The sequence below is a fragment of the Chironomus tepperi genome, unplaced genomic scaffold (assembly GCF_022539635.2).
Source record: "Chironomus tepperi strain 1889 unplaced genomic scaffold, CSIRO-AGI_Ctep_v1 contig_219, whole genome shotgun sequence".
Classification (NCBI taxonomy): domain Eukaryota; kingdom Metazoa; phylum Arthropoda; class Insecta; order Diptera; family Chironomidae; genus Chironomus; species Chironomus tepperi.
Window position 1 is genome coordinate 1,751,078 of NW_027226341.1, and position 25,131 is coordinate 1,776,208.

The 25,131-nt window shown below is 29.6% G+C and overlaps 5 protein-coding genes across 20 annotated transcripts; 4 read left to right on the plus strand and 1 right to left on the minus strand.

Moving 5' to 3' along the window:
- The first annotated feature begins 499 nt into the window (after window positions 1-499).
- On the plus strand, window positions 500-1,939 carry LOC139090749 (chromo domain-containing protein cec-1-like). The gene is made up of 3 exons (XM_070640554.1): window positions 500-657; window positions 724-816; window positions 875-1,939. Exons 1-3 carry the CDS (start codon window positions 573-575, stop codon window positions 1,819-1,821), a joined length of 1,125 nt encoding a protein of 374 aa, XP_070496655.1. The 5' UTR covers window positions 500-572; the 3' UTR covers window positions 1,822-1,939.
- A 2,689-nt stretch (window positions 1,940-4,628) lies between these two features.
- Axs (Abnormal X segregation) lies at window positions 4,629-9,468 on the plus strand. Of its 12 annotated transcripts, none has more exons than XM_070640564.1 (11): window positions 4,629-5,170; window positions 5,374-5,501; window positions 5,680-5,822; window positions 5,997-6,314; window positions 6,650-7,302; window positions 7,358-7,546; window positions 7,701-7,862; window positions 8,030-8,163; window positions 8,412-8,586; window positions 8,681-8,717; window positions 8,800-9,209. In XM_070640564.1, the coding sequence occupies exons 1-11, from the start codon at window positions 4,961-4,963 to the stop codon at window positions 8,970-8,972; spliced, it is 2,322 nt and encodes a 773-aa protein (XP_070496665.1). In that variant the 5' UTR covers window positions 4,629-4,960; the 3' UTR covers window positions 8,973-9,209. The 12 variants fall into 12 exon arrangements, with proteins under 12 accessions (XP_070496665.1, XP_070496676.1, XP_070496673.1 ...); XM_070640572.1 differs by lacking the exon at window positions 8,800-9,209 and adding an exon at window positions 9,339-9,468 and having other exon boundaries at window positions 4,630-5,170; window positions 8,676-8,717; XM_070640566.1 differs by lacking the exon at window positions 8,800-9,209 and adding an exon at window positions 9,339-9,468 and having other exon boundaries at window positions 4,630-5,170.
- Window positions 9,469-10,360: 892 nt separating this feature from the next.
- Window positions 10,361-15,055, plus strand: LOC139090740 (uncharacterized). Of its 2 annotated transcripts, none has more exons than XM_070640544.1 (7): window positions 10,361-10,569; window positions 11,873-12,256; window positions 12,961-13,282; window positions 13,342-13,508; window positions 13,574-13,795; window positions 13,857-14,094; window positions 14,153-15,055. In XM_070640544.1, the coding sequence occupies exons 2-7, from the start codon at window positions 12,031-12,033 to the stop codon at window positions 14,838-14,840; spliced, it is 1,863 nt and encodes a 620-aa protein (XP_070496645.1). In that variant the 5' UTR covers window positions 10,361-10,569; window positions 11,873-12,030; the 3' UTR covers window positions 14,841-15,055. The 2 variants fall into 2 exon arrangements, with proteins under 2 accessions (XP_070496645.1, XP_070496646.1); XM_070640545.1 differs by having other exon boundaries at window positions 11,882-12,256.
- A 107-nt stretch (window positions 15,056-15,162) lies between these two features.
- On the minus strand, window positions 15,163-18,664 carry LOC139090741 (cytochrome P450 CYP12A2-like). Its single transcript, XM_070640546.1, has 7 exons — window positions 18,388-18,664; window positions 17,409-17,445; window positions 17,131-17,343; window positions 16,467-16,728; window positions 16,294-16,409; window positions 16,081-16,231; window positions 15,163-16,013 (listed from the first exon to the last, which is right to left on the minus strand). Exons 1-7 carry the CDS (start codon window positions 18,563-18,565, stop codon window positions 15,450-15,452), a joined length of 1,521 nt encoding a protein of 506 aa, XP_070496647.1. The 5' UTR covers window positions 18,566-18,664; the 3' UTR covers window positions 15,163-15,449.
- A 796-nt stretch (window positions 18,665-19,460) lies between these two features.
- On the plus strand, window positions 19,461-24,771 carry LOC139090606 (uncharacterized). 4 transcript variants are annotated; one of them, XM_070640377.1, is made up of 8 exons: window positions 19,461-19,871; window positions 21,427-21,776; window positions 21,855-21,954; window positions 22,012-22,099; window positions 22,164-22,398; window positions 22,462-22,796; window positions 22,852-23,179; window positions 23,321-24,771. In XM_070640377.1, the coding sequence occupies exons 2-8, from the start codon at window positions 21,552-21,554 to the stop codon at window positions 23,543-23,545; spliced, it is 1,536 nt and encodes a 511-aa protein (XP_070496478.1). In that variant the 5' UTR covers window positions 19,461-19,871; window positions 21,427-21,551; the 3' UTR covers window positions 23,546-24,771. The 4 variants fall into 4 exon arrangements, with proteins under 4 accessions (XP_070496478.1, XP_070496480.1, XP_070496479.1 ...); XM_070640379.1 differs by having other exon boundaries at window positions 22,060-22,099; XM_070640378.1 differs by having other exon boundaries at window positions 21,873-21,954.
- The last annotated feature ends 360 nt before the right edge of the window (window positions 24,772-25,131 follow it).

Genomic DNA, 25,131 nt, shown 5'->3' on the forward strand with positions numbered 1-25,131 from the left:
TGAAAATTGTTTATATCGTGTTATTGTAATGAAGCTAGTTGAAGTAAGAAGAATGCAGCCGTTCTAGACAGTACAGCAATAAAGTATGAAGAGTTCTACATACACAACAAGTTTCTTAATTTTCACATTCTACATTATATGTGAGTGCTTTCATTATATGCTATGAGGCAGAGAAAGACGACATGAAACACAATACGCTTCATGAATATTTTATGCAACAAAAAAAAAATTAGCAATAAGCATGTCTAAGATAAAACAAGAAATGAATTAAATATGAAGGAACATCCACACACAATAGCTTCAATTCTTATCGCAAATTGTCTATTAAAAATCAAAATGGGTACTTTTAAATGTAAATTTTCTCTTAAGCTTTAATGATAGATTTAATTCAATTCAATTCTTTTGAAATAAATTCATTAAAAATTTAACGTATATTTCAAATTTAAAAATAATTGTAGAACTCATGTAGATCAAATCAAATCTACCAAAAGAAAAAATCTCCATTTTGTTATATTGAGAAGAACGTGGAAGAATTAAATTGTTTAATTAATTAATTAAGTGATCTTTTAATCATGGATGATGAAATTTATTACGTTGAAAAGATCCTCGATCGTAAAGTGATTAAGGATAAACCGTATTATTATATTAAATGGGAAGGTAAGCACATAAAATAATTATCGAAAAAAATGTGTTTGAAAAATTAATTTTCATTTATTTATTCAGGTTATACCGAGAGTGATAACACATGGGAACCAGCTGAAAACTTGGATAAAACGTTAATTAAGATATTTGAAGCTAAATACTACGGTATTAATCGTAAGTTTTTGAATAAAAATCCAAATTTTTTTCTTTCTAATTTTAATTCTTTTTTCAGCTGTTAAACAAGAAATTTATGATCATGATGACTCTGAAGATGAACTTATGGTTCCTTTGAATGACGAACCAAGTGAAAAATGTGTAAATGATGTTTTTGTTGAACCGGAAAAAGAAGCTACCTTGAATGATAAACAAAGTGCTGGTGAATTTTGTGATGAAAAGAAAAGCTCTTCAGAAAATAAGGAACAAACGGATTCTCACGGCAGCAAAAAGAATGATTGTTCTGATTCGTACATTAAGAATGAACATAAGCTTCATACTTCTGAAAGTAAGAAGCTATTGGACTTTTTTGAAAAGAAAGATAAAAAGCACCATTCGTCCGAAAGTAAAGATCGCAAGGAATCTCACAGCAAGAAGCATCACTCATCAGGAAATAAAGAACGAAGTGATGAAAATAAGGAAAAAAAGCATCATTCATCCGAAAAGAAAGATCAAAAGGAATCTCACGAAAAAAAACATTCGTCTGAGAAGAAGGACAAAAAGCATCATTCGTCTGAAAATAAGGATCGGAAGGAAAATCACGAGAAAAAGCATCACTCATCAGGAAGTAAGGATCGAAATGATTCTTATGAAAAGAAACACCATTCATCAAAAACAAGTGAACGCAAGGAATATTCAAATGACAAGGAAAAGAAAGAATCCTCGAAAAGTAAAGCTGATATGTGCAAACCTGGTCCATCTGGATATAAACCTGAAAAAGATGGAAAGGATAAGAAGATTCATCGTGATGTACCTAAAGTTAAGCGTATTGATAAGAATAATAAGCCCAACAATAAACTTATTTTGGAACGTGTAATTGGCTTTACTGATGTTGATAATCAGTTGTATTGCCTTCTTAAATTTAATAACAATAACATTCGCCGTCTTCCACATAAAACAGTACGTGAAAGATTCCCGCAAGGACTTATTGACTATTATGAGAAGAATATGACATGGACTAAATAATTTGTTAATTTCATTAAATTTATTTTTATCACACATTTTTTTGAATTAAATACTCAAGTAATTTTTGAATAATATGAAGAAGAGAATTTATAACATTAAATCATTTGAGAAGAAACAATAAATGAACTACTGTAAAACAATATACCCTTCAGTTGTTACATGCAAGTTATATGAATGTAGATAAATTAAGCTTTAAATTTTTCCTTCATTTTGCAACATACCATTTCATAAAAAAAAAATCCGAGTAAAAATCATTAATTCTCTAAAGTACCAAAAACCACTTAAAAATCACGAAGCAGATATGAGGAATAAAAGCATTTCGTAAAAACTTGTTCTATAGCTTCCATTCTCAAATGATTTCATCATTATCGATTGTATGAAAAAGAGAAATCATGCAAACTATCGGTATGGAAAAAAAGTTTTCAAGCTTGCACTTCCAACTTTTTAAAAAAATATATAAAACCTTTTTTTTGCATGATTATATTCAGAACGTGTAAAAAAAGTGAAAAGCTTTTGGAACTAGTTTTAAAAACTGCTTTACATATTTATTTAAATATTATTAAAGTACCTGTCGTGAATGTTTTGATTTTATCAGCTATGGATCATATTACGGTGAGAATATAACAAACTGTTGATTATATCTATTAGAAGTTTATCTTCAATTTTCGATGGTCAAAGCAAAAAAGAAATTTTTGAAACTTTATTTATGTACAAAATATAAAATGTATGATACCTTTTCAAGCAATTTTTTGCTTCCGATTTATGCAATTTAAAATTTTTTACATTATAAATTTTAAATGAATAAGTTTTTTAAGCAACTATATAAGTTCTTGGAAGAAATTTTTAAATTAATTTCGTATTTTTTTCTTTCGTTTAATTTATTTATGATATGAAATTTTTTACTACTACTAGTTAGTTAGCAATGTTGCTCTTATTTTACTAGTAACACTATATTTTATCAAACATCTCAAATCCACTATAAAAAGTTTGAAATTTTGAGAAATCGATATGTTCATTAAATAAATTTATTGAAGTAAACTTTTTCAACATAGAGCTTTGAAAGATTCATTTAAAGCTTTCTTACAAATAATGAGAAAACATTTAAAGCTGTCTATTGACTCTTACATCATCTCAATTACATGTGATGTAACAAAAAGCTAGTTTTTGTTTATGAAAATGTACCAAACGCTCTCCTGAGAAAAAAACTGTCGCTGATCATGTGTTTAATTGAAAATCTACTCAAATGATTACGTCGAAGTCTCTGAGAAGATTAGTCAAAGAGAAATGAGAAGAAAAAAAACTTCAAATTTCATTTAGCTATAAGTTTTCGTCGAGACTAAAGGTTGTCGAAGAAAAAGTTTTAAATAAAAAATTCAAACATTTCGGGAAAAAGATATAATTTGGAAGTAGTGTAAATATTTAAATTGCTAATTTAGTAATTAGTGCAAGTGCTAATTTAACATTTTGTACAATTTCTTGAACAATCAAATTAAAATGAAATGCCTGCGAAATTATTTTTAGAACAAGAAAAAAATTGTTATTTGATGACGTATAAGCTACACATTAAGCGCACGAAACACTAAAGTGTTAATTTTGTGTCTCTCAGTTTTAAATTTTCTCGCTCAGTAGTCGGTCAATTTGTTTTCTCAATATTACATTGTGTGACTAACATGTTTTTTTCTTGAATCACTCAATTAAATTTTTGTGAATTTTTATGACAGTTTTATTTGATAAATCAAATTTCGTTCTGCATTTCTAAAAAAATTTAAATTAAATTATGTATTTAACTGTATCAGAAATCTTTTGCCAGACTGTGTATTTAAGTGACTCATATATAATGGCTTCAAGTTTGTTTTCACATTTTTATAGAGCGATGTGTATCACGTGATCAATTAATAAATTCAAAAGCATGGATTTGTTGACAATCTATTTTACATACCCGATCTATACAAATTATATACACGGTAGTCAATTGGCGTTCATGTTCCAGTAAATTGTCAATTGGATGCCATTTGACTGCTATAAAAAATTGTGTCAATTTGGGATATTTTAACACATTGCTTCTGTACAGTTAAGTTATCAAGCATTATGATTAACAACATTTGAGATAAGCGTTCCCAAAGAGAACCGCAAAATTATTTGTAGATAAATACTCATATTATACATGTATGCCACTTAATACAAAAATTGAGCTTTGATTATTTTCTTTTGATTGTCGAAACACTTTTATCGCTCGTCAAAATTTTGTGGTCGTTCACAAATAAAGTACAAAATCTTCTACTAAATAGTTTTTATAACTCCCCTTTTTTGGAGTCATTCTTTTAATACGTTTATCTGAAACTGTCGACCGGTTTCATGAAAGTATGTAAATTATCCAGTTAAGTTTTCGAAATTATGGCATTTAGATACCTACATTTTCTTACACCTGAAATCGTCTACCTTTTAGTGACAAATTGAGATCAATAACTAAAGTTGACCTGAGTGACAAATCATAATGATGACGTTTTAAAAGCATTTGTCACTACGTCGTGGCGACAGTTTAATGACCGTCATTAATTTTCGAAAATATTGTTGTGACGAATGATTTAACAATGTCATTGTCATGATGTTTTGCTCTGGATTAGTTTACTAAATTTGTCAAGATAGCTGAATTATTAATAATTTTAAAGGATCGACTAAAGATTGGAATTCCTTTTATAAGTCAAAATCAGAAATAAACTATATGATAATTCGTTAAATAGCACTTTTACGTCGTTTGTAATCTAACCCTATTTCTAATTGTTCTTTTTTTTTCTTTGAAAAATATTGCAGTTTTCAAATCACTCATTACTGATAAATCGTTAATCAAGAGATTAAGGAGTTCTATTAAACATTAAACTGATATGTATTAAAGTAATCGCAAGTATAGATTTAAAACAATTTTCACTGATACTCATTTCTGGATGAGATGAAAATATCTTTCTATAAAAAGAATAAAAATATTCACAAAATTCAAGGAATCTGGCAAAAAAAGTAATTCTCTCTTGATAATTTGTGATACTAAGAGTAACAGAGACGCAAACATCAATAAGGTACAATTTAGCATGAAACTTTTCCGATAAACAGAGTAAAAAATAAAATTACTGAGAATATATGAAAGATGCACAATAGTAGCAAATCAATGATACCGTCAATGGAACAGAGAAAATCTCAAATAAATTTACTCAATTTTATGGATCAAGAGAAACAACGACGAGATAGTAAAGAATTCCTTTTTCCGGATGATAATTTATTACACAAGAGACGACCATCAGCCCACGATCAGAGTGGCACACAGAGCGAGGATGATGAAAGTGCTGGTTCATTTGAGGTAAATAGAGAAAAATTGCAGCTGATTACATTTCATTTTGCTAGTTGAATGAGGATATAAGTAAGAAAACACATACTATGCCCAAACACGTTTCAAATTGAATTTCACCATTTTACTGGGAGCTTCAGTGCTGATTTTTTTCCTCCGTCACATGTTTTATTTATATTGTATATCTGTTTCTCCTTTTTGATTTCTAATTCAAGTCATATATGGTGATAGAATTTGATAAAAATATCAAAAGAGATGCCCTTCACTGGATTATTGACAAAATAAGGATGAGAAAATCAGATGGAGGTGCCCAATTGTTGATTCGACGAGAGCCTTGCCAGAGGTAAATTTTATACTTGCTTACAAAAAATTAATGAATTTAAAACAATTCTGGTCAGGCAGGGCATTTGAAGTCCGTTTGCAGAAGTAGACTTTAGTTTTAATCAATAATTTAACATTACTGTTTTTCTTCTTAAATCCATTTCTGCTACCTCAATCAATCAACAAATCTGATAAACTAGCAAGGAAAAAGGTTTGATTATACACATATCAGCTACAAAGCTACGCCTTTTGGATCTTGCTGATGAAATTGGCTTCACTAAACCAACCCGCAACGGAATGAGAAATTTCAATATTGGATGTCTCGACGATTTTTTATTCGATAGTATGTATATGTGCACATATCTTCATGAAGCGTTTAAAAATGTTAGCAAAATAAAACTTTCAGCATCTCAGCTATCTACGTGCTTTGCTGGGAATGTTTATTCACTCCTTTTCGCTTCTCACTATTTCTATATATCCATATAGTTGATTTTTTTTTTCTCTATCTATTCTGTAGACATGACAATGGTTGACATTTTGACACCAGCAGATAAGCAATTTGTGATAAAATATGCATTGGAAAATATCAAGGCGCAAGCAGATGAGCGACAATTACCAGGATATGCAGCTGTTTCACTTTACCATGGACAATCAATCATTCACGCTGCAATGTCTGAAGAATTGATTGTCAGCATGTTTACGTTACATGACAAAGAATTTATGAAACGCTTAGGTACAGAATGGTGGAATTTAAGGAAAATGTTTCACAATCAACCAATTGAAAAAATTCGAAAATATTTTGGAGATGCGATCGGATTCTATTTTTCATTTGTTGGTAAGTTCAAAACGATTTATTGTGCGCTCCAGGCATTAACACATCTTATTTGACTTTACTTGACGTCAAGTTGCTTCCTTTAATCAAATTTTCAATCAAATATTTTTCCGAATTTAGAAATATATCATCCCAAATGCATAATATTCATTATCATTTCATCAAATATGCAGATAAAAAATTTGATTCGGATTTTTATTTTTTTGGTAAAAGATAAAATAGAGGGAGATTTAAGGAGATGATATATATGTGAAAAATGTAAAATGAAAAGTTGTCATACGTGTCACACCACTAACGATGATTGAATTTTCTTTCTATATTTTTTTCGGCATTCACAGGTTTCTATACTTCCGCATTAGTGATACCAACAATCCTAGGTATTGTTCAATTTCTTTTTGGGGATGGTGAAACTACGCCATATTTTTGTTGCTTTTATGTCGTGTGGATGACAGTTTTTCTCGAAATATGGAAAAGAAAATGCTCAGCAATGGCATATAGATGGGGCACATTATCGTTAGCAACAATTGAGTTGCCACGACCAGATTATTATGGTAAATTAGGACGTGATCCTATCACAGGAAAACTGACGCCACAATACCCGCAATGGAAAACAATGACTCAAGTTTATTTAATATCTGTGCCTGTAATTTTATTGTGCATTGGTGGAGCTGCTTTCATGACAATCTCTCAGTTTTGGGTTGAGGATTATTTGATTGAAAAATTTGGATATGAATCGTACATCACTATGATACCATCTATCTTTCAATCAATCTTTGTTGCTATTTTGACTGTTTTCTACGATCGCTTTGCAACTTATTTGACCGTTAAGGAAAATCATCGTACCCAAAATCAATACGAACGACATCGTGTAAACAAATTGATTGTCCTAGAATTCGTCAACAATTTCTTTTGTCTATTTTATATTGCATTTGTTAAACAAGATATGAAAATGCTTCAAAATCAACTCATGACACAAATGCTTATTCTGCAGGTAAATTTATTTTCAATGGAATTTTATTAAATTTCTGATAAACCATCATTTTCAGTTCGTACAAAATGCCCAAGAATTTCTGCTTCCAAAATTAAAGCAAAAATATGTGCTATGGTTTTGTTGTGATGGTGGAATATTTAATAAACATAACGATGACAACGAAATTGATACTAAAAGACTGACAGAAGTGTACGATGATTTAAATATTCAACAATTGGATGATGATGATCCGAGAATCAAACAGGTATGAAACAAATCATTATATTTCATAAAATGCTGGCATAATTGGTAATCAAAATTTTTCATCAAATTCGAAAAAAAATATTAAAATTATGTGGAACTATAGAGCTTTTTTAAAAAAAAAATTAAATATGATGTATTTTTTCCCTTAAAAATAGAATATACGCGAGAGTGCAAAAGATGAATACAATACCTATGACGATTATTTAGAGCTGTACATCCAATTTGGCTATGTAGTACTTTTTTCCTCAGTAGCTCCATTCGCTGCATTCTGGGCATTATTCAATAACTTTTTCGAAATCCGACTTGACGCTTACAAGGTAAAATAAATGTTAATAATTAAATTTATGACACTCTTATTCACTTGAGGAAGCTAAAAAATAGGAAATGGATAGAAAGCTCACTGATGTGAAGTAGAGCAGGGAAAATTTACAACATCGTGTATAACTATTTCAATCTCTTCTCCCCTATTTTATTATAAAATAAGCTATGCAAGACCTTTAGGCGTCCGTTTGCAAGGCGAGCAAAGAATACTGGTGCTTGGCAACTCGCATTCGAAGTACTCGCATGCCTATCAATCATGAGCAATTGTGGCATTCTCTATTTATCACCGCAAGTGAGGTAAGTGAATTAAAATGTGTACATGTGAAACATATAAAAAAAATATTTGCATACAGACCGCATCATAACACAAGTGAAACTGTAGAAGCATAAATATATTTTCTGAATAATTGATTGATTCCTCATTTTTTTTCCTCTCTTTCCTTTATTTTATTTTCAATTAATAAATTTTATTGAACTAAACATAAAATAAAATAAATAAATCAATGTTTCGAAATGGACGAAAAATTCCCGACTATTGAATTTAGGGAGATAACTGATGGAATGTCAACGGAACTAAAACTTATTATTATTGTGGCATTAGAACATTTCCTGTTACTGTTAGCATGGATTATACATAAAGCTATACCTGATCGTCCGAGTTGGGTTAGAATAGCACTAGCACGTAATGATTATGAATCAAAACAAGCACTCAAACGTGAGGTAATCTATAAACCAACCATTATTATATGTCAAATTTTATTAACTGTGGTTTTATATGTTTTTTTAACCGAAATATATTATATTTTTAGAGTAGTTCCAAAAAACACTAACCAAAGGTTTAAAAAAAATTTGTGAGTGGGCTCAACAGTATTAATATGGTGTTGTCATACAAGCTTTTTTAGCTTATTTTTTTGTTGCCTTTTTTGCATATAGATTTTTTTATCGCACGCTGTAAAACATGTTTATCATGCACACACATACACACACTCAGGAAAAGTTCATTAAAACGTCTCCCATATGTATTGTACATTTTTATAGGACTAAATATGCTGCCCATCCGATGCCAAAAAAATGTTATTCCAGTTAGTCAGCTTTTATGTATATAAATTTGCTTGCATTATTCTCCATTGCATCAATTCCCTCAAAGTTTGCACAAACATAATAAAATATGCCTTATGACAGCATATTAAGAGAATTTTTGATTGGACCATGGAAGGGTCAAGTGAATTCTTTCAACTATTTTAAATTTTAATTCATTATGAAGCCATAAAAAGATTGCTTTTGTTAGTTTTTTTGAAAATATACATTTATAAATTATTTTCAATAAAAGTTTACATTAAAGATTTTCATGTTTGATTTCAACGGCATTGAATTTTTTGAATGAGCTTTTGCGTTTTTGAATTGAGCTTTTTTGCTTTCAACTGCCAAATGTCTACAGAATTAGAAATATTTATTTTCTTTGTCATTTTCAGTCAGTACAACGAACCAAAAATGTCCTTTTCCGAAGATTTAAAAGCTTTCATCCAAAATAAATTTTCCATGTACCAAAAATTAGTTAGATAAATTATTTAAATAAATAGAAAATTACCAAAAACTAGAAAATTGAGAAATTTTACTATTTTTTTAGCATTTTCCTCATTACATTCATGTTTTTATGTAGCATGCGTAAAACATTCTAGAAACAGTTCCAAAACAAAGTTGCCATACAAACACCGCATGTTTGTTGTTGTACGTTCTTTCGTTCTATCAGGAATGCATTTTCAAGTACAACTTTTTGATAAATAAAAATATTTTATTCCGGTTTTTCTAGCTCTACTCTAAATTTTTCTAGTGCAGTGTATGATCATCAGTTCCTGTGCAGAACAAGTGTTAATTAGTGTTCTAAAGAAATAAAAAGTAAAATTAATTTCTTTTTCTTGATATTTATTTGTGATGTTCCGCTGTTTGTCATGGAAATCGTTTTGAAGAAATAAAAAGTTCCAATAATTAAATTTTTCATGTAAAAGAGTGACTTTATAAATTATTAAATGTTGTTGATATAAAGAAAATGTATTTTCATTCCCTTTTCATAATAAGCCATTAAGTTATTAAGTTTGACATTCTTAAAATATTCTATCTTCATAGATAATGTGCCAAGACTAGGCTTCATTCACACACGCGAGTGATATTTTATAAGCGAAAATGATATTCATTATTATGAAACTGCCTCAGTCTCACTCATTTTTTTCAAAGATATTTAGATGTCTGTCTAATGTCTAGTTTATTTATTTACACATATTTCTCAATGTGACTCATTATAGATTCATTTCTAATGTGCGATAACTGATGAATAAAACATAAAATTTCTTCATAAGTAATCTATTTTAAACTGTATATTTTGTAAAACATTCCTCAAGTTATTAAAATGCATAAAAATTTCTTCGCATTTTTCTAATAATTTAATTATCACAATCATTATTGATACACAGGATAATATATTAACTTCAACAGCATTGTGAATTGTGAATAACATATGTACTGACAACGATCGAAGAGAGGAAAGAGAATATAATAAAAGAGGCTGCTACGAAAAAGTTTATAAGCAAACTAGTATCTGTTTACGGCACAATCGGTTCAGTTGTGCAAAACTGCTCAGAGTGAAAAGTCAGAAAATAAAGTGATTAGAAGTTAATAATCTGTTACTGATTAAAGGAGATATAAAATGTAATTTTAAGAGTTTCACTGAATTTTTTAAAATGATATCTGTGATTTTTAAAGTTGAAGAATAAGTTTTTATACAAAAAAATATTAAGTTCTCGATAATTCTGGAGTGTCCTTTTAATCAAAATTTCATTCAAGAACATTAAGACCCAACAACATTAAATTTCACAGACAATTTAAATTATTAAAATGTGTCTCATAAATTGAAATTGATTGAAGTGAATTGCAACAAAAGTCATGAAAAGACAAAACAAGAAATAATCTGATCTTTTTTATGGGATGATTCGCATTTTTTTAAAGTTGAACATTTTAGGAATTTTTGAATAATTAAATTAAGAACTGAATTTTATTTCTCATACCAAAAGAAGGAAGAAGTCAATAATTTTAAATTTTCTCAAGGAGGTCATTTAAGTAACATCATTCAAAATGTTCAAAATTTCATCGCTTCATATTGTGCTATTTGTTATATTCATGATTGTTGATTGGATAATGAGACATTCATAATTCATACTCAATTTCTTACAATCGTTCCCGTTGTCATGAGTACATATGAAAAAATATGGAAGGTGGAGAACGAATGTTTCTACATAAAAGCGCAAAAATTATAAATTTAAATCACATATGATTTATTGCAGAAATGAGATCTTTAATTCTTGACCCCAATCGAGTGAATCTCCTGTTATCTTTTTATTTCCTCTTGAATATTCTTCTTGAATAAACATTAATATCAAATATTAAAGAAATTTGCTATAACCAGAGCAATGGGATGATTACTTTTTGAAAGAGCACTCAAGGCGCTAGTGATGCTCAAAATTTTTGGATTTATAAATCTAAAGAAAAAGAATTCAAGATTTTCCTTCATTAATTTAATAATTAAAAAGTATAAGCCTATAATATGACGTAGTTAGAGGCAACACCGAACAGGTGTGTTATGATTAAATTATTAAAACTGGACTAAATATATATCACATGTAATGAAGGTGTGGTGTCCTCATGTGGTTAGTAATTTGCGTTCTTAATGATATACAATGTTCATCTCATTAATGAATTGTATAACAAGTCATGACAAAAAAAAATATGTAGTCGGAATGATGAAACCGTTAAGGAAACAAAACATAACTGAGGATTTTTAAATATTGTTGACAATTTCAATACAAAATTCATTCTAGCTGATTACGCATTAAAACTGAATGTTCAAAGTTGAAAAATTAATTAAAAAAGGCATCGACATAAGTTAAAAATGACAGTTTCAATGACCTTTATTGCAATTCACGTGCTTATATTAAACAATTTAAATGATTTATAGCGATTTTAGTGGCAATTTTAATGCAAAGCATGATCTGAACGAGCAATTGAAACTGATTTGATAATAAACATAAATAACAGAGAGCAAGAGAACAAAATCAGAAGAAAGAAAGACACATTTTTGTCGTGCGGAGAGAATCAAGTGAAATAGACGTAAAAATGCGACAACGATTGATAGCACTTCTATTTTTGGTTTTAATTGACATTTCAATATCAAGTGAAGTTCAAAGAAATAATGAAAAGAGATTAATAAATAGTGAGGTTCTGAATAAGAAATTACTGCCAGATGTGAAGCATCTCATCAAGGATAATATCGATGGAAATCGTCAAAAATTTCTTCATCTACTGAATGATTTAGAAGTTGATGGATATAAATTTGTAAATGGTAAGTACTTCAATATGTGTTGTATGACATTCGCTGGAATTTTTTTTTGTTCACTTGAAATTCCTGACCGTGAATCACTATTTTATTCATTTTACATTCTTTACGCGTTTTTATTTACAATGCAGTGTGAGTGACACATTTCGATGTCATTAATAAAATATGTATAGCGCAATTTTCAAATATTCAAATATAATCGGAACAAATGAGATAAATTAGGAACCTCAATTCATTTGCATTTTAGAATTATTCCTGTTCCAATTCAATTTATTCAATCTATATAACTGTTGGTTGTGCAATAATAATGCATTAATATTCATTAGCTAGCAATATTAAATGTTGCTAGAACTCAACTGCAATCATCGAAAGCCTTCCAGATGTGACCAACAAGCTCTGAACCAAAACTTTGGATCAAAACCCTCTAAAAATGCATTTTAGGCATCGATTTTAAATACGATCAGTTCACAGTGCGATATGAAAGTTGGGAAGCATGCCTTAAAAAAATTAACAATGATTCAATCAACAAATTTCCATTTCTTTTTGGAAGTAAATATCAATTTGATTGCATAATTTGAATATTATCACGTCTAATGTTAAATCAGATAATCCCGACATTGTAATTATAGGTGCTTTTTTCATAAACAATACCAAATAGCTTTAAAAACCCCCTTCCTAATAAAATTTAACTTTTTATTTTTGCGATACAGATGCACCGTTTACAATCATCATTCCGAATATGAATTTTGACATTCAAAGTATAGAAAAGTCAAGTTTACAGCATTTCGTATTCGAGCACATAATACCTGGTGTACAAATTAAGGCACTAAAAAATGGAGAACTCTATGGAAATATGAATCATAAGACTATTGAAATAAAAAGTCTAACGCCTGACAAATGGACAGTCAATGATGCAAATGTACTTAAGTTCAATAGTTTTACAGCAAAATTAATTTCATTTGTTGAAATCGATGGATATTTAAATGACCAAAAAAATAATTTTGCAAAGAGGAACATTCAAGAACATAACAGGTAATACTAACAGTGAATATTAAATTATGCAGAGAATTGTAAACAAAAATCATTCACAGCTATAATGAACCGCAAAAGCTTGTGCAAAAAGATGTCAACAAAACTGAGGTATCAGCTAAAGCCAATAAAATTGGATTATTACAAAACTATTTGTCAACAATGAAGTCTGGTACGAAAGTTTTTCAACATTTCTTATCAAACAGCAATCTTTCACAAATTTTGGAAGGTAATAAAAATTCAACATCATAAAAATTCTTTACAAATTCAAGTATATATTCCTTACCATTATAGACACTTCAATCAGTTACATAATTCTGGTTCCATCAGACTCTGCATTCCAAAGATGGCATCCAATCGATTGGGGATTTTATCCATTCAGCGTTCCTGAATTCACGGAAGATATTATGAGAAATCATGTTATTCCTCAAAAACAACAGTTCAATTTAAAGACAATTGATAAGGAACATAAAATGAAAACTCTTGGCGGAGAAATTGTGGTTTTCAATAATCAACGTAAGCTTCAATTGCTTGAAAATTTGACTTATTTACTTAATTTCTAATTAATCTTAAACAGCAATACCGACTGTCAACAATGTGTCGATTATATCTAACGCAACTTTAGCTAATGGAAATGATGTTTATATAATATCGGAAGTACTTTTCATGACAGACTCTAAAGTATCCAAATTGCATCAACAAAATAAGGACAAAGAGACACCTCCATTATTAGCTTTTCCTTGGTTTGGATCTCAATTCTTATCACATGCTTTTCTTGCCCTCGAAAGAGACAATCGCTTCACACAAATTACAAGGTACAATGAAGACTTTCTCGATTCTTTATATTTTACTCATTTCGAATTGTTGTTTTAGATTCTTTCATCTCGCTGAAGCAATTGCATTATCAATAGTTGGATCCAATTACACATTCTTCGTCCCATTCGATGATGCATTTGAAAAGTATGGCTTTGATCAATTAACAGACGCTACTCTGTCATCAAAGAAATTTGTTAACATGATGTTGAATCATTTCGTAAAAGGACGTCTATACGATCGTGATCTTGTAAATGATGCAGTATTCGAGACTGTTGGTGGAAAAACATTGAAAATCAATAGGAATTCATCAGATTCTAGTGTATTTGTTAATTGTTCTAAAATTGTCGAGTCAGAAGTTTTTGTTTACAATTTGGGTACAATGTATTATATCGATGACATTTTAGACTGTAGATCTGATGAAATGATTGAAAAAGATATTAAATTAAGCACAACAACTTCAAGAGATCGAGAAGATAGCGATTCATCTGAAGATTTTTACACTACTGAAATGCCAAATTTAATGGAACAAGAAGAGAAATTAACAACAAAAACAAACCGAGAGCCAACAACGCCTGATCATCATTCAGTTTTACAGGCCTTACTTACAACAAGAGCAGATGTTGAGTTTGTTCCTAGCGTATTCTCAGAATTTTCAGAAGAAGTCGAAGATTTTTCAAATGCTGATGTTTTTATTACACCTAAAGCACTTCCATCACGATTAATTTCTTCACCACCAAAAAAGTAGAGTAACGTTTCTAATATGTGATTCTATAAATATTCTCAATAAATGTTATGAAAGGACACAAATCTGAAATATCATTGTAATGGATAATTTTGAGAGACTGGTTAAAATTATAATTAATAAGAGATCGATATTCGGATTTACTTTATTTTATTAATTCTTTCAACAACTTTAAAATTATTAACTCTAAAATATTTGATCAAACTATTATTATATGATGGATGTAAAATAAAAGTTTTAAAGAACTGTATATGTAAAATATTAGAAATTAATTAACTGTTATGTTGAGGTTTGATGTAATAATTGAAATAAAAATCTCTTGAAATTCACTATATTGTATATAACATGGATATTATTTTATTAATCAATCACAACTAGGGGTGTCGAAAACATATCCCAAGTATTTAGGATTTTGGGCTTGTTGTAGGAATTTAGGGTATATTTTGTATTTATACAAGTATTTGAGAGTCTTGAGATTTGGTAAGGGTTTACGATGCTGAGAACGAGACTTCCCAGGTAGAGACCGAGACTTCGGGAAATCTTAGGATTAGGGCATTGGGATTTGTGCATGTCCTGAAAACCCAAATAATCGACACCTCCAATAACAACTATTTACAATTTTTTCAGTGTAAATTTTACATTTCCAGTAGGAATATTTACGAAAGTACTTTGAATCTGTAAGTCATCTTCATTCCATTCAATTTTAAAGCGTCTTAAGAAATTAATCAGGAATACTTCCATTTCTAAGTTTGCAAATCTTCTTCCAACACACGAACGTACACCATGTCCAAAGGGTAAGAAATGAAATTTCGTCGATTGATTTAAATGTGTACATTTTTGTTCTCTTGTCCATCGTTCAGGCAAATATTCACTTGACTGTGGAAAAATGTTTTCTCGACGGTAAAAAAGCTGTGGCCAAGTAATAACATAGGTTCCTTTGGGAATAAAATAATTAGAAAATACTAAGTCAAAATCTGTTTTTCGTGATGTTCCTGAAACAGGTGGGTAGAAACGCATTCCTTCTTTGATGCATGCTCTCAAATATGGAAGATTTGCGAATGATTTAACATTTAATTCAGGAGTTGTAAATTCTCTTAAGATTTCTTCTCGGAGCTTTTCTTGCTTTTCGGGATTTTTTGCAAGACAATAAAGTATACCGGTGATCGCAGATGCAGTCTGTTGATGAAAAATATTCAATAATTTATTGATTTAAATATTTTTAAATCAGGTATTTTATACGTACAGTATCAACACCAGCTGTCATCGAATCCACTGCCATAATGATTGCAACATTTTTATCAATCTTCAATAGTTGCTGCAATATTCCATTTGCATTATCTCCTTGATTATCTCGCGTCTGCTCTATTGTTTCTTCTATATAGTTCATTACAATACTGTTGGATATAAATTATTTATTGCATTAGGATATTCAAAATTAATAAAAAATTTACTTTACTTTAGCAAGTCATTGTTAACTTTCATATATTCTTTAAAAGCTTTTGTATGATAATATTTCCATATTGATGGAGAAACTTCAAAGTCTGCACACATGATGAAAAATCTTCTAATAAGCTATGATATAAAAAGAAAGATTTAAAACAGGAATTCAAAACATTAGTCTATATTTACATCTATCATTTTCACTGCAGCTTCACTATTCGTGTCGTTAAAAAGTCCAAGACGCCTGTCTAAAGTTATATTAGCGATGCTTTCCAAACTCCATAGATTTAAATCTCGATTTGATATTTGTTTGTTTAAATCTCTTTTTAGGATGTAATCAATAAAATCGGATGTGATATGATTTATCGATTCTGTATATCTTTGAACCATTTTTGGTTGTAGCATTATTGGATTAACGAGTGTTCTAATTTTATACCATCTATCGCCATGCCTTTGAATATAAATTGTACGGTAAATTTTTCCTTATTATTGATTGTATTTAAACCAGGGAGAAGATTACTTAGCGTGAAACGTATATTCCATTTCACGTCGTCACCGTGAACCGATGCTTTGACGTTACTGGATATTGTTTTTAGTTCGTTTAAGTGACTTTGACATTACTGGATCTTGTTTTTAGTTCGTGGAAGTGTCACAAATTCACTTCGTCAACATCAAAGCAAGATCCAGAAAGATCCAAGTCATTTCAATATTGAAAAAAACAATTTATTAAAATCAAAAGACGACGCTGGCGTAAAATGACGTAAAATTTCACGCCACGGATATGAAATTTTTGGCGTATAGTCAAGTTGGCTAAGTAATCTTCTCCCTGATTTAAACAATTAAAAAGTCTTACTCAGAAGCCATGCTGCCATATTCTCCCCCGTAAACATCAGGTCGTATTTTCTCTCTAAAATATTTCAATGGCTCAAATGAATATCTGTACGGTTTTGAGCTTTCATTCCGTAAAAGTGTTTCATTATCAGTATCGTTGTAAGAAAAAATCATTTCGGGTTTCCCAAATAAGGATGGCATTCTAACTATATTTCCAAACTCTTCATTAATCGCTCTGAAATTGTTAAATAATATTTAATTTCTTATGTCAATTTATTTATTGATTCTTAGTATCGCTACCTATGCAATTCATTTAATCCTAAGCCATAGTATTTTCCTGGAAGTAATAATATTACAATAATTTACATCAAATATCAATACATTTTATCGTATTTGATTCTGAAACAGTAAAACTTGTGTATCAAGCCAATCACTAATTAAGTTTAAATTATTTTCTGTGATTTTTTTTTTGAAGCTGTGGATCCATGATTATCAATCGATATATCATCACAATAAATAAAAAGATTGACAGATAATTGAATATTAAATAAGGTATTAAAGTAGATTAAAAACAGAACCTGACTAAACACCACTTTGCGGAGTGCCAATAATGATTATTAAGAATGAATCTTATCTGTCTCCTGTCCTAGTGACTTGGTTTCTATTATTTAAAGATGACATTGATAGATTTAGAAACCTTGTGCTTATTTTTAACTTCTTAAGTTTCATAAACAATATTTCGTGATTGATACGATCATATGTTTTGCTAAGGTCTACGCATGAAAAAATTGCGACTTCTACATAATCAAACTTGTTTTGATGTTTAATGTTATTAGCATAGATATGGTCTTCTCAATATCACATATTCGAATATTTTCCCAATGATTGGGTTAACCGTGATTTACTTCCGTATAGTGGCCTAAACTTGAAGACGGACACAATACATTCAGGAATTTTCGTTAATATTTCTAAAAATACAACTCAGTAGAAGTCATTCACATTTTACGTGATATAAAAATAGAACTTCCGAATTCGTTATCAAAATATGTATGTCAAAAAGATTAGATTTGTTTTGCTAGAAAAATCTTGTAAAATATACAAACGTGACTAGGAATGACCTTAAATGTTTTGTGTTACAAACTTTATAAATAAAAACGGACGGCTTTTCAAAACAATTTGCACAATTTGCGCACAATTTTAGAGTGTAGCGGCATACAGGTTGAACACCACTGACCTAAATCATAAATAAACAATTTAAGAGATAAATTAAATATCAAACCTTTGGGAAGAAATCTCAAAATTAATTCCGAACGCTTTATATGCGGAATGTCACTAAACTTTTTAATACTTTTTGATTCATTTTGAGATACCGCGAAATTTTTTATTGACAATGTTGATGTATTTCTCAAAAAATTCACGAAAGAAATTCGATTACATTGTTTACAAATCGGATTCATATTTACACAGAACAATTTTACACTTCCTTCTCTACTGATTTTTAAAAGCAGACTGATGAAAATATCTGTTCGCAAAAAGCTAAATACAAAACACTAGAATAGTTTTGATGTGTGATAATATTAAAATAACTTACAAATATACATAAGCTCTATTTTCTTTAATTGATTGACATTTACAACTTTATTGAAAAATAACGGCTGCAATATTTTACAAATTCTTGAGAATTGTTCTCAACAAAACAAGATATGAAAGGATATCAGATCTACATACTGATACAAAAATACTCTCTATTGAGGACTACGTCGGAAAGTTGTAAGCGAATTTCAATTTCAAAGCTATGATATATTATTATCCTTAATTTACAGGTTTGGCCCGACATTACCAGAATGATCTGACTAGAAATTCAAGAAGAATTATTCTTTCAAATACATATCATAACACAGTGCTTGGTCATCAGGTATACACTTGACATTTGGTCAACTTCAGAGTTTGACTTTGACTTTCTCAATTCCTCTGTTATGTCTCATAATCGGCACAATAGTATGAATAGTTAAACGGCAACATGCTGCCTAACAAATCTTTGCAATTAAGTGTTTGTTATAACAATTAAATATTAAGATTTTCAAAATAAGTTATAATTTTGACAAATTTGTTCTGAGTTGAATGTATCATTCAATACTAAATATTTACATTCTCATCATACAATTTTTGCTTGATTAGTCATTGCACAAAGTCACACAATCACATTTGTTGCTCATGTGTACATATGAAAAAATGTGTTTAAATCCGAGAGAAAGAGAAAAGAATCAAATTGAGAATTTTTGAAAAAAAAATATCGTCGCATGTTCGTTTAAGAAAAGCTCCTCTGCTATGCATCTCAGTTACTCGAAAGAAATCCGACTATACGAAACGGAAAGAAAAATACTGAAAAAAAGAGAAAGAATTTTTTTCTTCCTCCCTTATTAATTTTAATTTTGTTAATTAATTATTTTTCTCATAATTTCTGCTATCGAACATAAAAAAATTTTAGTTTTTAAAAATCTTTGCCTTGAAAATATTTTTTAAAAAAATGTGAACGACATTTAACGTGATAATTGAAACAGTGAAGAAATTAAAATATGTTGTTGCAGTTACCTAATAGTTATTAACTTTAACTTTTAAGTAAAACAATTTGCTTTAATGAAATCAGTTTTTACATCGTCCCAATATCTTTGTAAAAATAAATATCTAAATTATTATCGTGTGGGAGTGTTGAATTTATTATAATACATTACGGTAGTTATTTGTCTGCTTTTATACTAAAAGGTAAAATGTTTATTAAAGTAATGGTTAAATTATCATTTGATTCTTATTAATTGTGTATATAAATGCATAAACGCATCATAATGCTCAAGCAAATTTGAGACAAAATACCACAAAAAATTATGAAAATTTTTCTTCAATCTGAAAAGTCGCAATGATCACATTCTCACTCACACACAACGATAAAATGTGTTTTAATCGCAGTGCCCGCGGTGCTAAAAATAGTAAATCCACAAGCAGAGAAGTAGTGGTATCGGATATATACGATACTTATAGTGTACACATATTTATAAGACTCATATGTTTACTCTCTTAGATCTCTTCTTAAAATTTTGCATGCACGATTTTACTTTTTTCATGAATCAATTTTTTGAATTTTCATATCATCACTTATGATTCATGAATTACAATAAAATAGAGTCTAAAGAGAGAATTTTCTTCTCAGCCGTAATACTAAAGATGCTGCAAATTCTAACAAATGTGTTTACTTCTCTGATGATTCATGATTAATTAATGAAACATTACAAAAATAACTATGACATCTTAATAGATTTTCATCGAATGATGTATCAGAAATGATTTAAACTAGTGAAAAGTGACATAAATGTGCTAAATACTATTGCAATACACAAACTCTCTATCAAACTAGAGCTCGAAGCCGACTCGAATTTTATATGGAATCGAGTGGATTTAAGTCAATTTCGAGTTCTGTAAGAAACTATTGACACTTATTATAAAATGCAATATGAATCATCCATGAATGTCTATGTCCATGAAGACAACATTAAAATTCAAAACACTTCTTCGACTGTTAAATGGAAATAATATTCATAACATGCTTCAATGAATATTGTTTTTTAATAACTTAAACATTTTCATGCAATTTACTCATTTTTGAATGAAATTAAGAAATTAATAATCTGCAAAAAAATGTGTACATTCGCGATTAGATGACATCTGTGTACTTCCTATTAATTCAATGCTAATGAAAATAAATTAAGAAACTACATATATCTCTGTGTAGACTTAAATAAATAATCATGAGATAAAACAATATTTTTGTGATGTTTATTTAATTTGCAAAGCCCACGCACGTTGCGGAGAAGCTGAATTATAGTAAAATATTTATTTTTGTATTGTGATTTTACTATTGTGACATTGAAGTTATAAGTTTTAGTGGGCTTTAGTAAATCTAAGATTCGACATATGACAGTTTTGCGATTATCCCAATCGGCATAAGTTTTTCATGGTTGACAGATGCCGGTCACATGAATATTATTTGTATGGCAGTAAACATGAAAATTGCCAATTGGGTATCATATGGCAGTCAGTTGGTTGCAATAAATGATTGCTGCCGATCGTGTATGAATCAATTTTTCTTAAGATCCATTTTCTGTTAAGCATATCTCAACGTCGACTCCCGTTTTATGTACAGTCGAGTTGACTTGAGTCGACTTTTCTATTCAAAATTCGATTCGACTTTGAACTGTGCAATTAAGAATTTAAAATGAATTAATAACAAAATTACTAATTATTTTATTTCATGCTTTACACGCAGAATCTCAATTTCACAAGTTAAACAAATATTTTGTGTAAAATTTCTTGTGATAAAAAAAATCTTTTAAATTGAAAAAGAATTTCAATTCTAAAAAAAAGTGCTGTGCCATTTAAATATCAACAAATATGTCTGAAAATAGTAATAAGGAACAAATCGAAGCTCCATTGAATTCAAGTGCCATTGACATGTCATTATCATTGCAACAAACTTCGATAACAAATATGACAAATCCAAATGAATTAAAAAAGTCAGTTAAGATGCCAGATTTACCTAGTGCTGTTCTAAATAATCATGTAACACCGGCTGGTATATCACGAGAAAGAAGCTTTATTAGAGCTTCAAATCCACAAGTAAGTTTTGATAATTATACTTAATGTATCCTAATAATTCTTATAAATTATAACATCATGTTTTATTTAATTAAATAGAACTACAACATTTTTCAGAACATGAATAAACGTCGTAGTATGGGCTTTCAACAGCAGCAGATTAGAATGAAACCAGCCCTGGAAATATACAGACCACCAAGTAATTTTTTTTAAACAAAAAGTGAATACCATATGAATGGTTTGTTTTTCATTACAGATATCCGAATGGATATTCCACAAAATAAACTTAATGTTCACGCACAAGAATTTACAATGGGAATGCAATCTAACATGGGTAACAACAGGTACACAATACAGTCTAAATAATTCTTATTGTTCTTTTAACACATGACTAATTTTGTACCTTAGATCTTCATTGCCACTATATAATTCATCAAATAATCTCAACTCTATTCAACACTCCAAATCAAGTGGAAATATGCAGATGCAAATCGCACAGCATAATCGTCAAGTTATGCAGCAAATTCAGCAACAACGTCTTCTTCTTGGAGGAACACATCAATTGCAAATGAATAGTGGGATTATTCATCAAGCATCTCACATGCCTTTAGTCAATTCGCCATCTTCTGGGAATATTTTACATGTAAAACAATTTTTTCGATGCTGGTCCCTTCTGAAGCTTATTAATCTTTTTAAACTATTTTAGCAATCTTCTCCAAGAGTAAAATTTGCACCAGAACCAATAATTCATCAATCATATCAGCCACCTGTTTCCAATGGCAACAGTACTAATAATGCAATAATAAATAATATGTTGAAACCACTTCCACTCCAAAGATCTAAGTCTATGTCATCTGCTGATGCTCTTACAAGAGGTATCGCTAGTTTGGGATTAGGATTAAGTGTGGAAGATATAGGACCATTTTCTCCCGAAATAATGTCAATGATAAGTAGTGCTTCTGATGATCCCAATCAATTAAATGCAAGATGCTTGATGGAATTAGCAACTCATTGCATGAATCGTGCCATAGAAGGACGAAGGTATGATTTGACGTCAATATTTTTGAATTTTATGTTTATGTATTTTTTATTGTAGATATTCCCTTCCAATTTCACGCTTGTGCATTTCAATTATATCAAAAGAACAAAAGGAAACTTTCCTCGAAGCTCTCTTAAATCTATGTCGTCAATACTATCAAGAACGTGACAAAGTTCTTGGAGCAATTCCGAACTCAAAGAATCCATCACGACCACGATTTACAGCTTTCATGGCATTTCTCACGGAAATGTTTTGTCAGCTTAAACGACGCCAATTGCAATTGAGAACACAGTGTGACGGCATTTCACCGCCATTAGTTCTATTGACATTGCTTGGTAAATGTTGTGAAGATTGCGTTAAATCACCAGTTCGATCATTATCCGAGGTATATAGCATTTCTACTAGAGCTCGAAGTCGACTTGAATTTGAGGTGGAGTCGACTTTTCCATACAAAATCCGAGTCTGCTTCGAGCTATCCTTTTTTCTGCCTACAATTAAACATGATCGTAAATTAATTTGCTTATAGATTGAATGCCTATTCTTCGTTTTGACATGTATTGGAAAAGATCTCGAAACTCAAATCCCACAACAATTGGAAACATTATTCATAAATGTCCGTGATGCATTCTTAAACTCTTCAGCATCTCAACCTGCTGTTCGTCGAACATTATTGCAGTTAATTGAATTACAAGCTTCAAAATGGCAATTGCCATGTAACACTGTTCTCTACTATTACCCGTCATCAAAGTAAATTATCATTTTACGAATGCTTGTTATGTGTGATGAACAATAAATGTCATGAATATTTTGTTTTGGTCTGTTTTTCTTGTTCTCTTGACTTCTTTTTATTATTTATTTATTCTTTTTTTCAAACATACCTATTTAAAAACTTATACTTAATTTTTTATTTGCTTAGTGAAATTTAAACAAAACGAAAAAAATGAAAAAACGAAACAAACAATTGCGAAAAATAGATAATGGATTTACTTTACAATTACAAGCACAATTTTTAAAATTAATAAAATAATTAACCATTTAATGCTGCTTGTAATTGAACATATTTATTTCACATGTTATAATTGTAACTTAATAAAAATGTACTCCATGCACTCAATAATATAAAGCTTTTATAGAAATTTGTTTTGAGTTTAGTGTAAGTTTAGTCACCTCATATGAGCAAATACATACATTGTTGTTATGAAAAAAATGTTTTACAATTTTTTATGCTAAGAAGATTGATAATTTTGAAACTGAAATGGAAATATAAGAATATTATGAGAATTTATTATAAATTTGTGTATCTTTTTGGATAATAATGGAGCAGAGTTGGCATGCAGGGAGAAATAATCGGGATAAGGCCTACAAATCACTGCTTCCGCAGGTGGCTTCTTCTCCTAATGGCTCCTTCCGTAGATTGACATCTTCCTCAGGACCATTGATGGAATAAGGCAATCAGCGGAAGGTGCGATCGGCGGAAGAGGTCACCTAGGGAAGGTGATCTGACAAGTGACAAAACCCGATTTTTGTCAACTCTGAAAGAGAGTAAATGAAAGGAATTTGCACATCACTTACTCATTTTAAATTTTTTGGAATGGCAACTGATTTTATTAAAATATTATTTGAAAATTTAAAACTTTTAAAAATTTATTGATATTTTGTATATATTAAAATTTGGGAATTTGACGACAAGAAATGATTTAAAAATTTTGCATATCTTAATCAATTTTAAGATTTTTTTTTTGGATTTACTTATTTGTATTTAATTTTTATTTTGAAATTTTGTTTAGAAACTGACCCTAAAAAATCTATAAAACTAAAGTCAACATTTTCAAGTTTTATATTTGAATCCTATTGTTTGAATTCCATGGAGCTTTGAGTAATAAGCTCAGGAAATTGAATGAATTAATCAGACATATTAAAATGTATACAATTTATAAAAATAAAATAACCAGGAAACTGTAAGAAAAACAAATCAAATTTTTATGATCATAAAACTTTTATTTTTAGCTAAATTTTGCTTTCAGGAGGAAGTGGATTGCTTCTTTGCATTTTACTTTCATTGATTCATGCAATTAAAAAATACATTTAAATTATCGCGGCTTCAAATATTCTTCACATGCATAATACAACATAATCGTCACAATCGATGCATGAAGGCATGATAAGCATGTAAATGCATACCGTATAGCCTCTATTAGATCATAGTTTTTTCTTTTAGCTTAAGTACAACACGAGAAAATACATCAAAATCAAGTTCAATGCTCATACAAAATTGCCGATTATGAAATAAAAAATAAAAAAAAAAAATTTAATTATTTGCCTGAAAATTTTAAGTTA

What these genes read in the sequence shown, in the direction of transcription:
- LOC139090740 (XM_070640544.1), top strand. Translation starts at nt 12,031, where the DNA reads ATGCGACAACGATTGATAGCACTTCTATTTTTGGTTTTAATTGACATT. An exon ending in TCTTTCACAAATTTTGGAAG is followed by an intron (nt 13,509 to 13,573) that starts GTAATAAAAATT and finishes TTACCATTATAG; the next exon opens with ACACTTCAATCAGTTACATA. An exon ending in CGCTTCACACAAATTACAAG is followed by an intron (nt 14,095 to 14,152) that starts GTACAATGAAGA and finishes TTGTTGTTTTAG; the next exon opens with ATTCTTTCATCTCGCTGAAG.
- Axs (XM_070640564.1), top strand. Translation starts at nt 4,961, where the DNA reads ATGCACAATAGTAGCAAATCAATGATACCGTCAATGGAACAGAGAAAA. An exon ending in CACAAATGCTTATTCTGCAG is followed by an intron (nt 7,303 to 7,357) that starts GTAAATTTATTT and finishes CATCATTTTCAG; the next exon opens with TTCGTACAAAATGCCCAAGA. An exon ending in ATGATCCGAGAATCAAACAG is followed by an intron (nt 7,547 to 7,700) that starts GTATGAAACAAA and finishes CCTTAAAAATAG; the next exon opens with AATATACGCGAGAGTGCAAA.
- LOC139090749 (XM_070640554.1), top strand. Translation starts at nt 573, where the DNA reads ATGGATGATGAAATTTATTACGTTGAAAAGATCCTCGATCGTAAAGTG. An exon ending in TTATTATATTAAATGGGAAG is followed by an intron (nt 658 to 723) that starts GTAAGCACATAA and finishes TTATTTATTCAG; the next exon opens with GTTATACCGAGAGTGATAAC. An exon ending in TAAATACTACGGTATTAATC is followed by an intron (nt 817 to 874) that starts GTAAGTTTTTGA and finishes TTCTTTTTTCAG; the next exon opens with CTGTTAAACAAGAAATTTAT.
- LOC139090741 (XM_070640546.1), bottom strand. Translation starts at nt 18,565, where the DNA reads ATGAATCCGATTTGTAAACAATGTAATCGAATTTCTTTCGTGAATTTT. An exon ending in GTTAACAATGACTTGCTAAA is followed by an intron (nt 16,232 to 16,293) that starts GTAAAGTAAATT and finishes TATATCCAACAG; the next exon opens with TATTGTAATGAACTATATAG. An exon ending in TGACAGCTGGTGTTGATACT is followed by an intron (nt 16,014 to 16,080) that starts GTACGTATAAAA and finishes TTTCATCAACAG; the next exon opens with ACTGCATCTGCGATCACCGG.
- LOC139090606 (XM_070640377.1), top strand. Translation starts at nt 21,552, where the DNA reads ATGTCTGAAAATAGTAATAAGGAACAAATCGAAGCTCCATTGAATTCA. An exon ending in CTTCTGGGAATATTTTACAT is followed by an intron (nt 22,399 to 22,461) that starts GTAAAACAATTT and finishes AAACTATTTTAG; the next exon opens with CAATCTTCTCCAAGAGTAAA. An exon ending in CAGTTCGATCATTATCCGAG is followed by an intron (nt 23,180 to 23,320) that starts GTATATAGCATT and finishes ATTTGCTTATAG; the next exon opens with ATTGAATGCCTATTCTTCGT.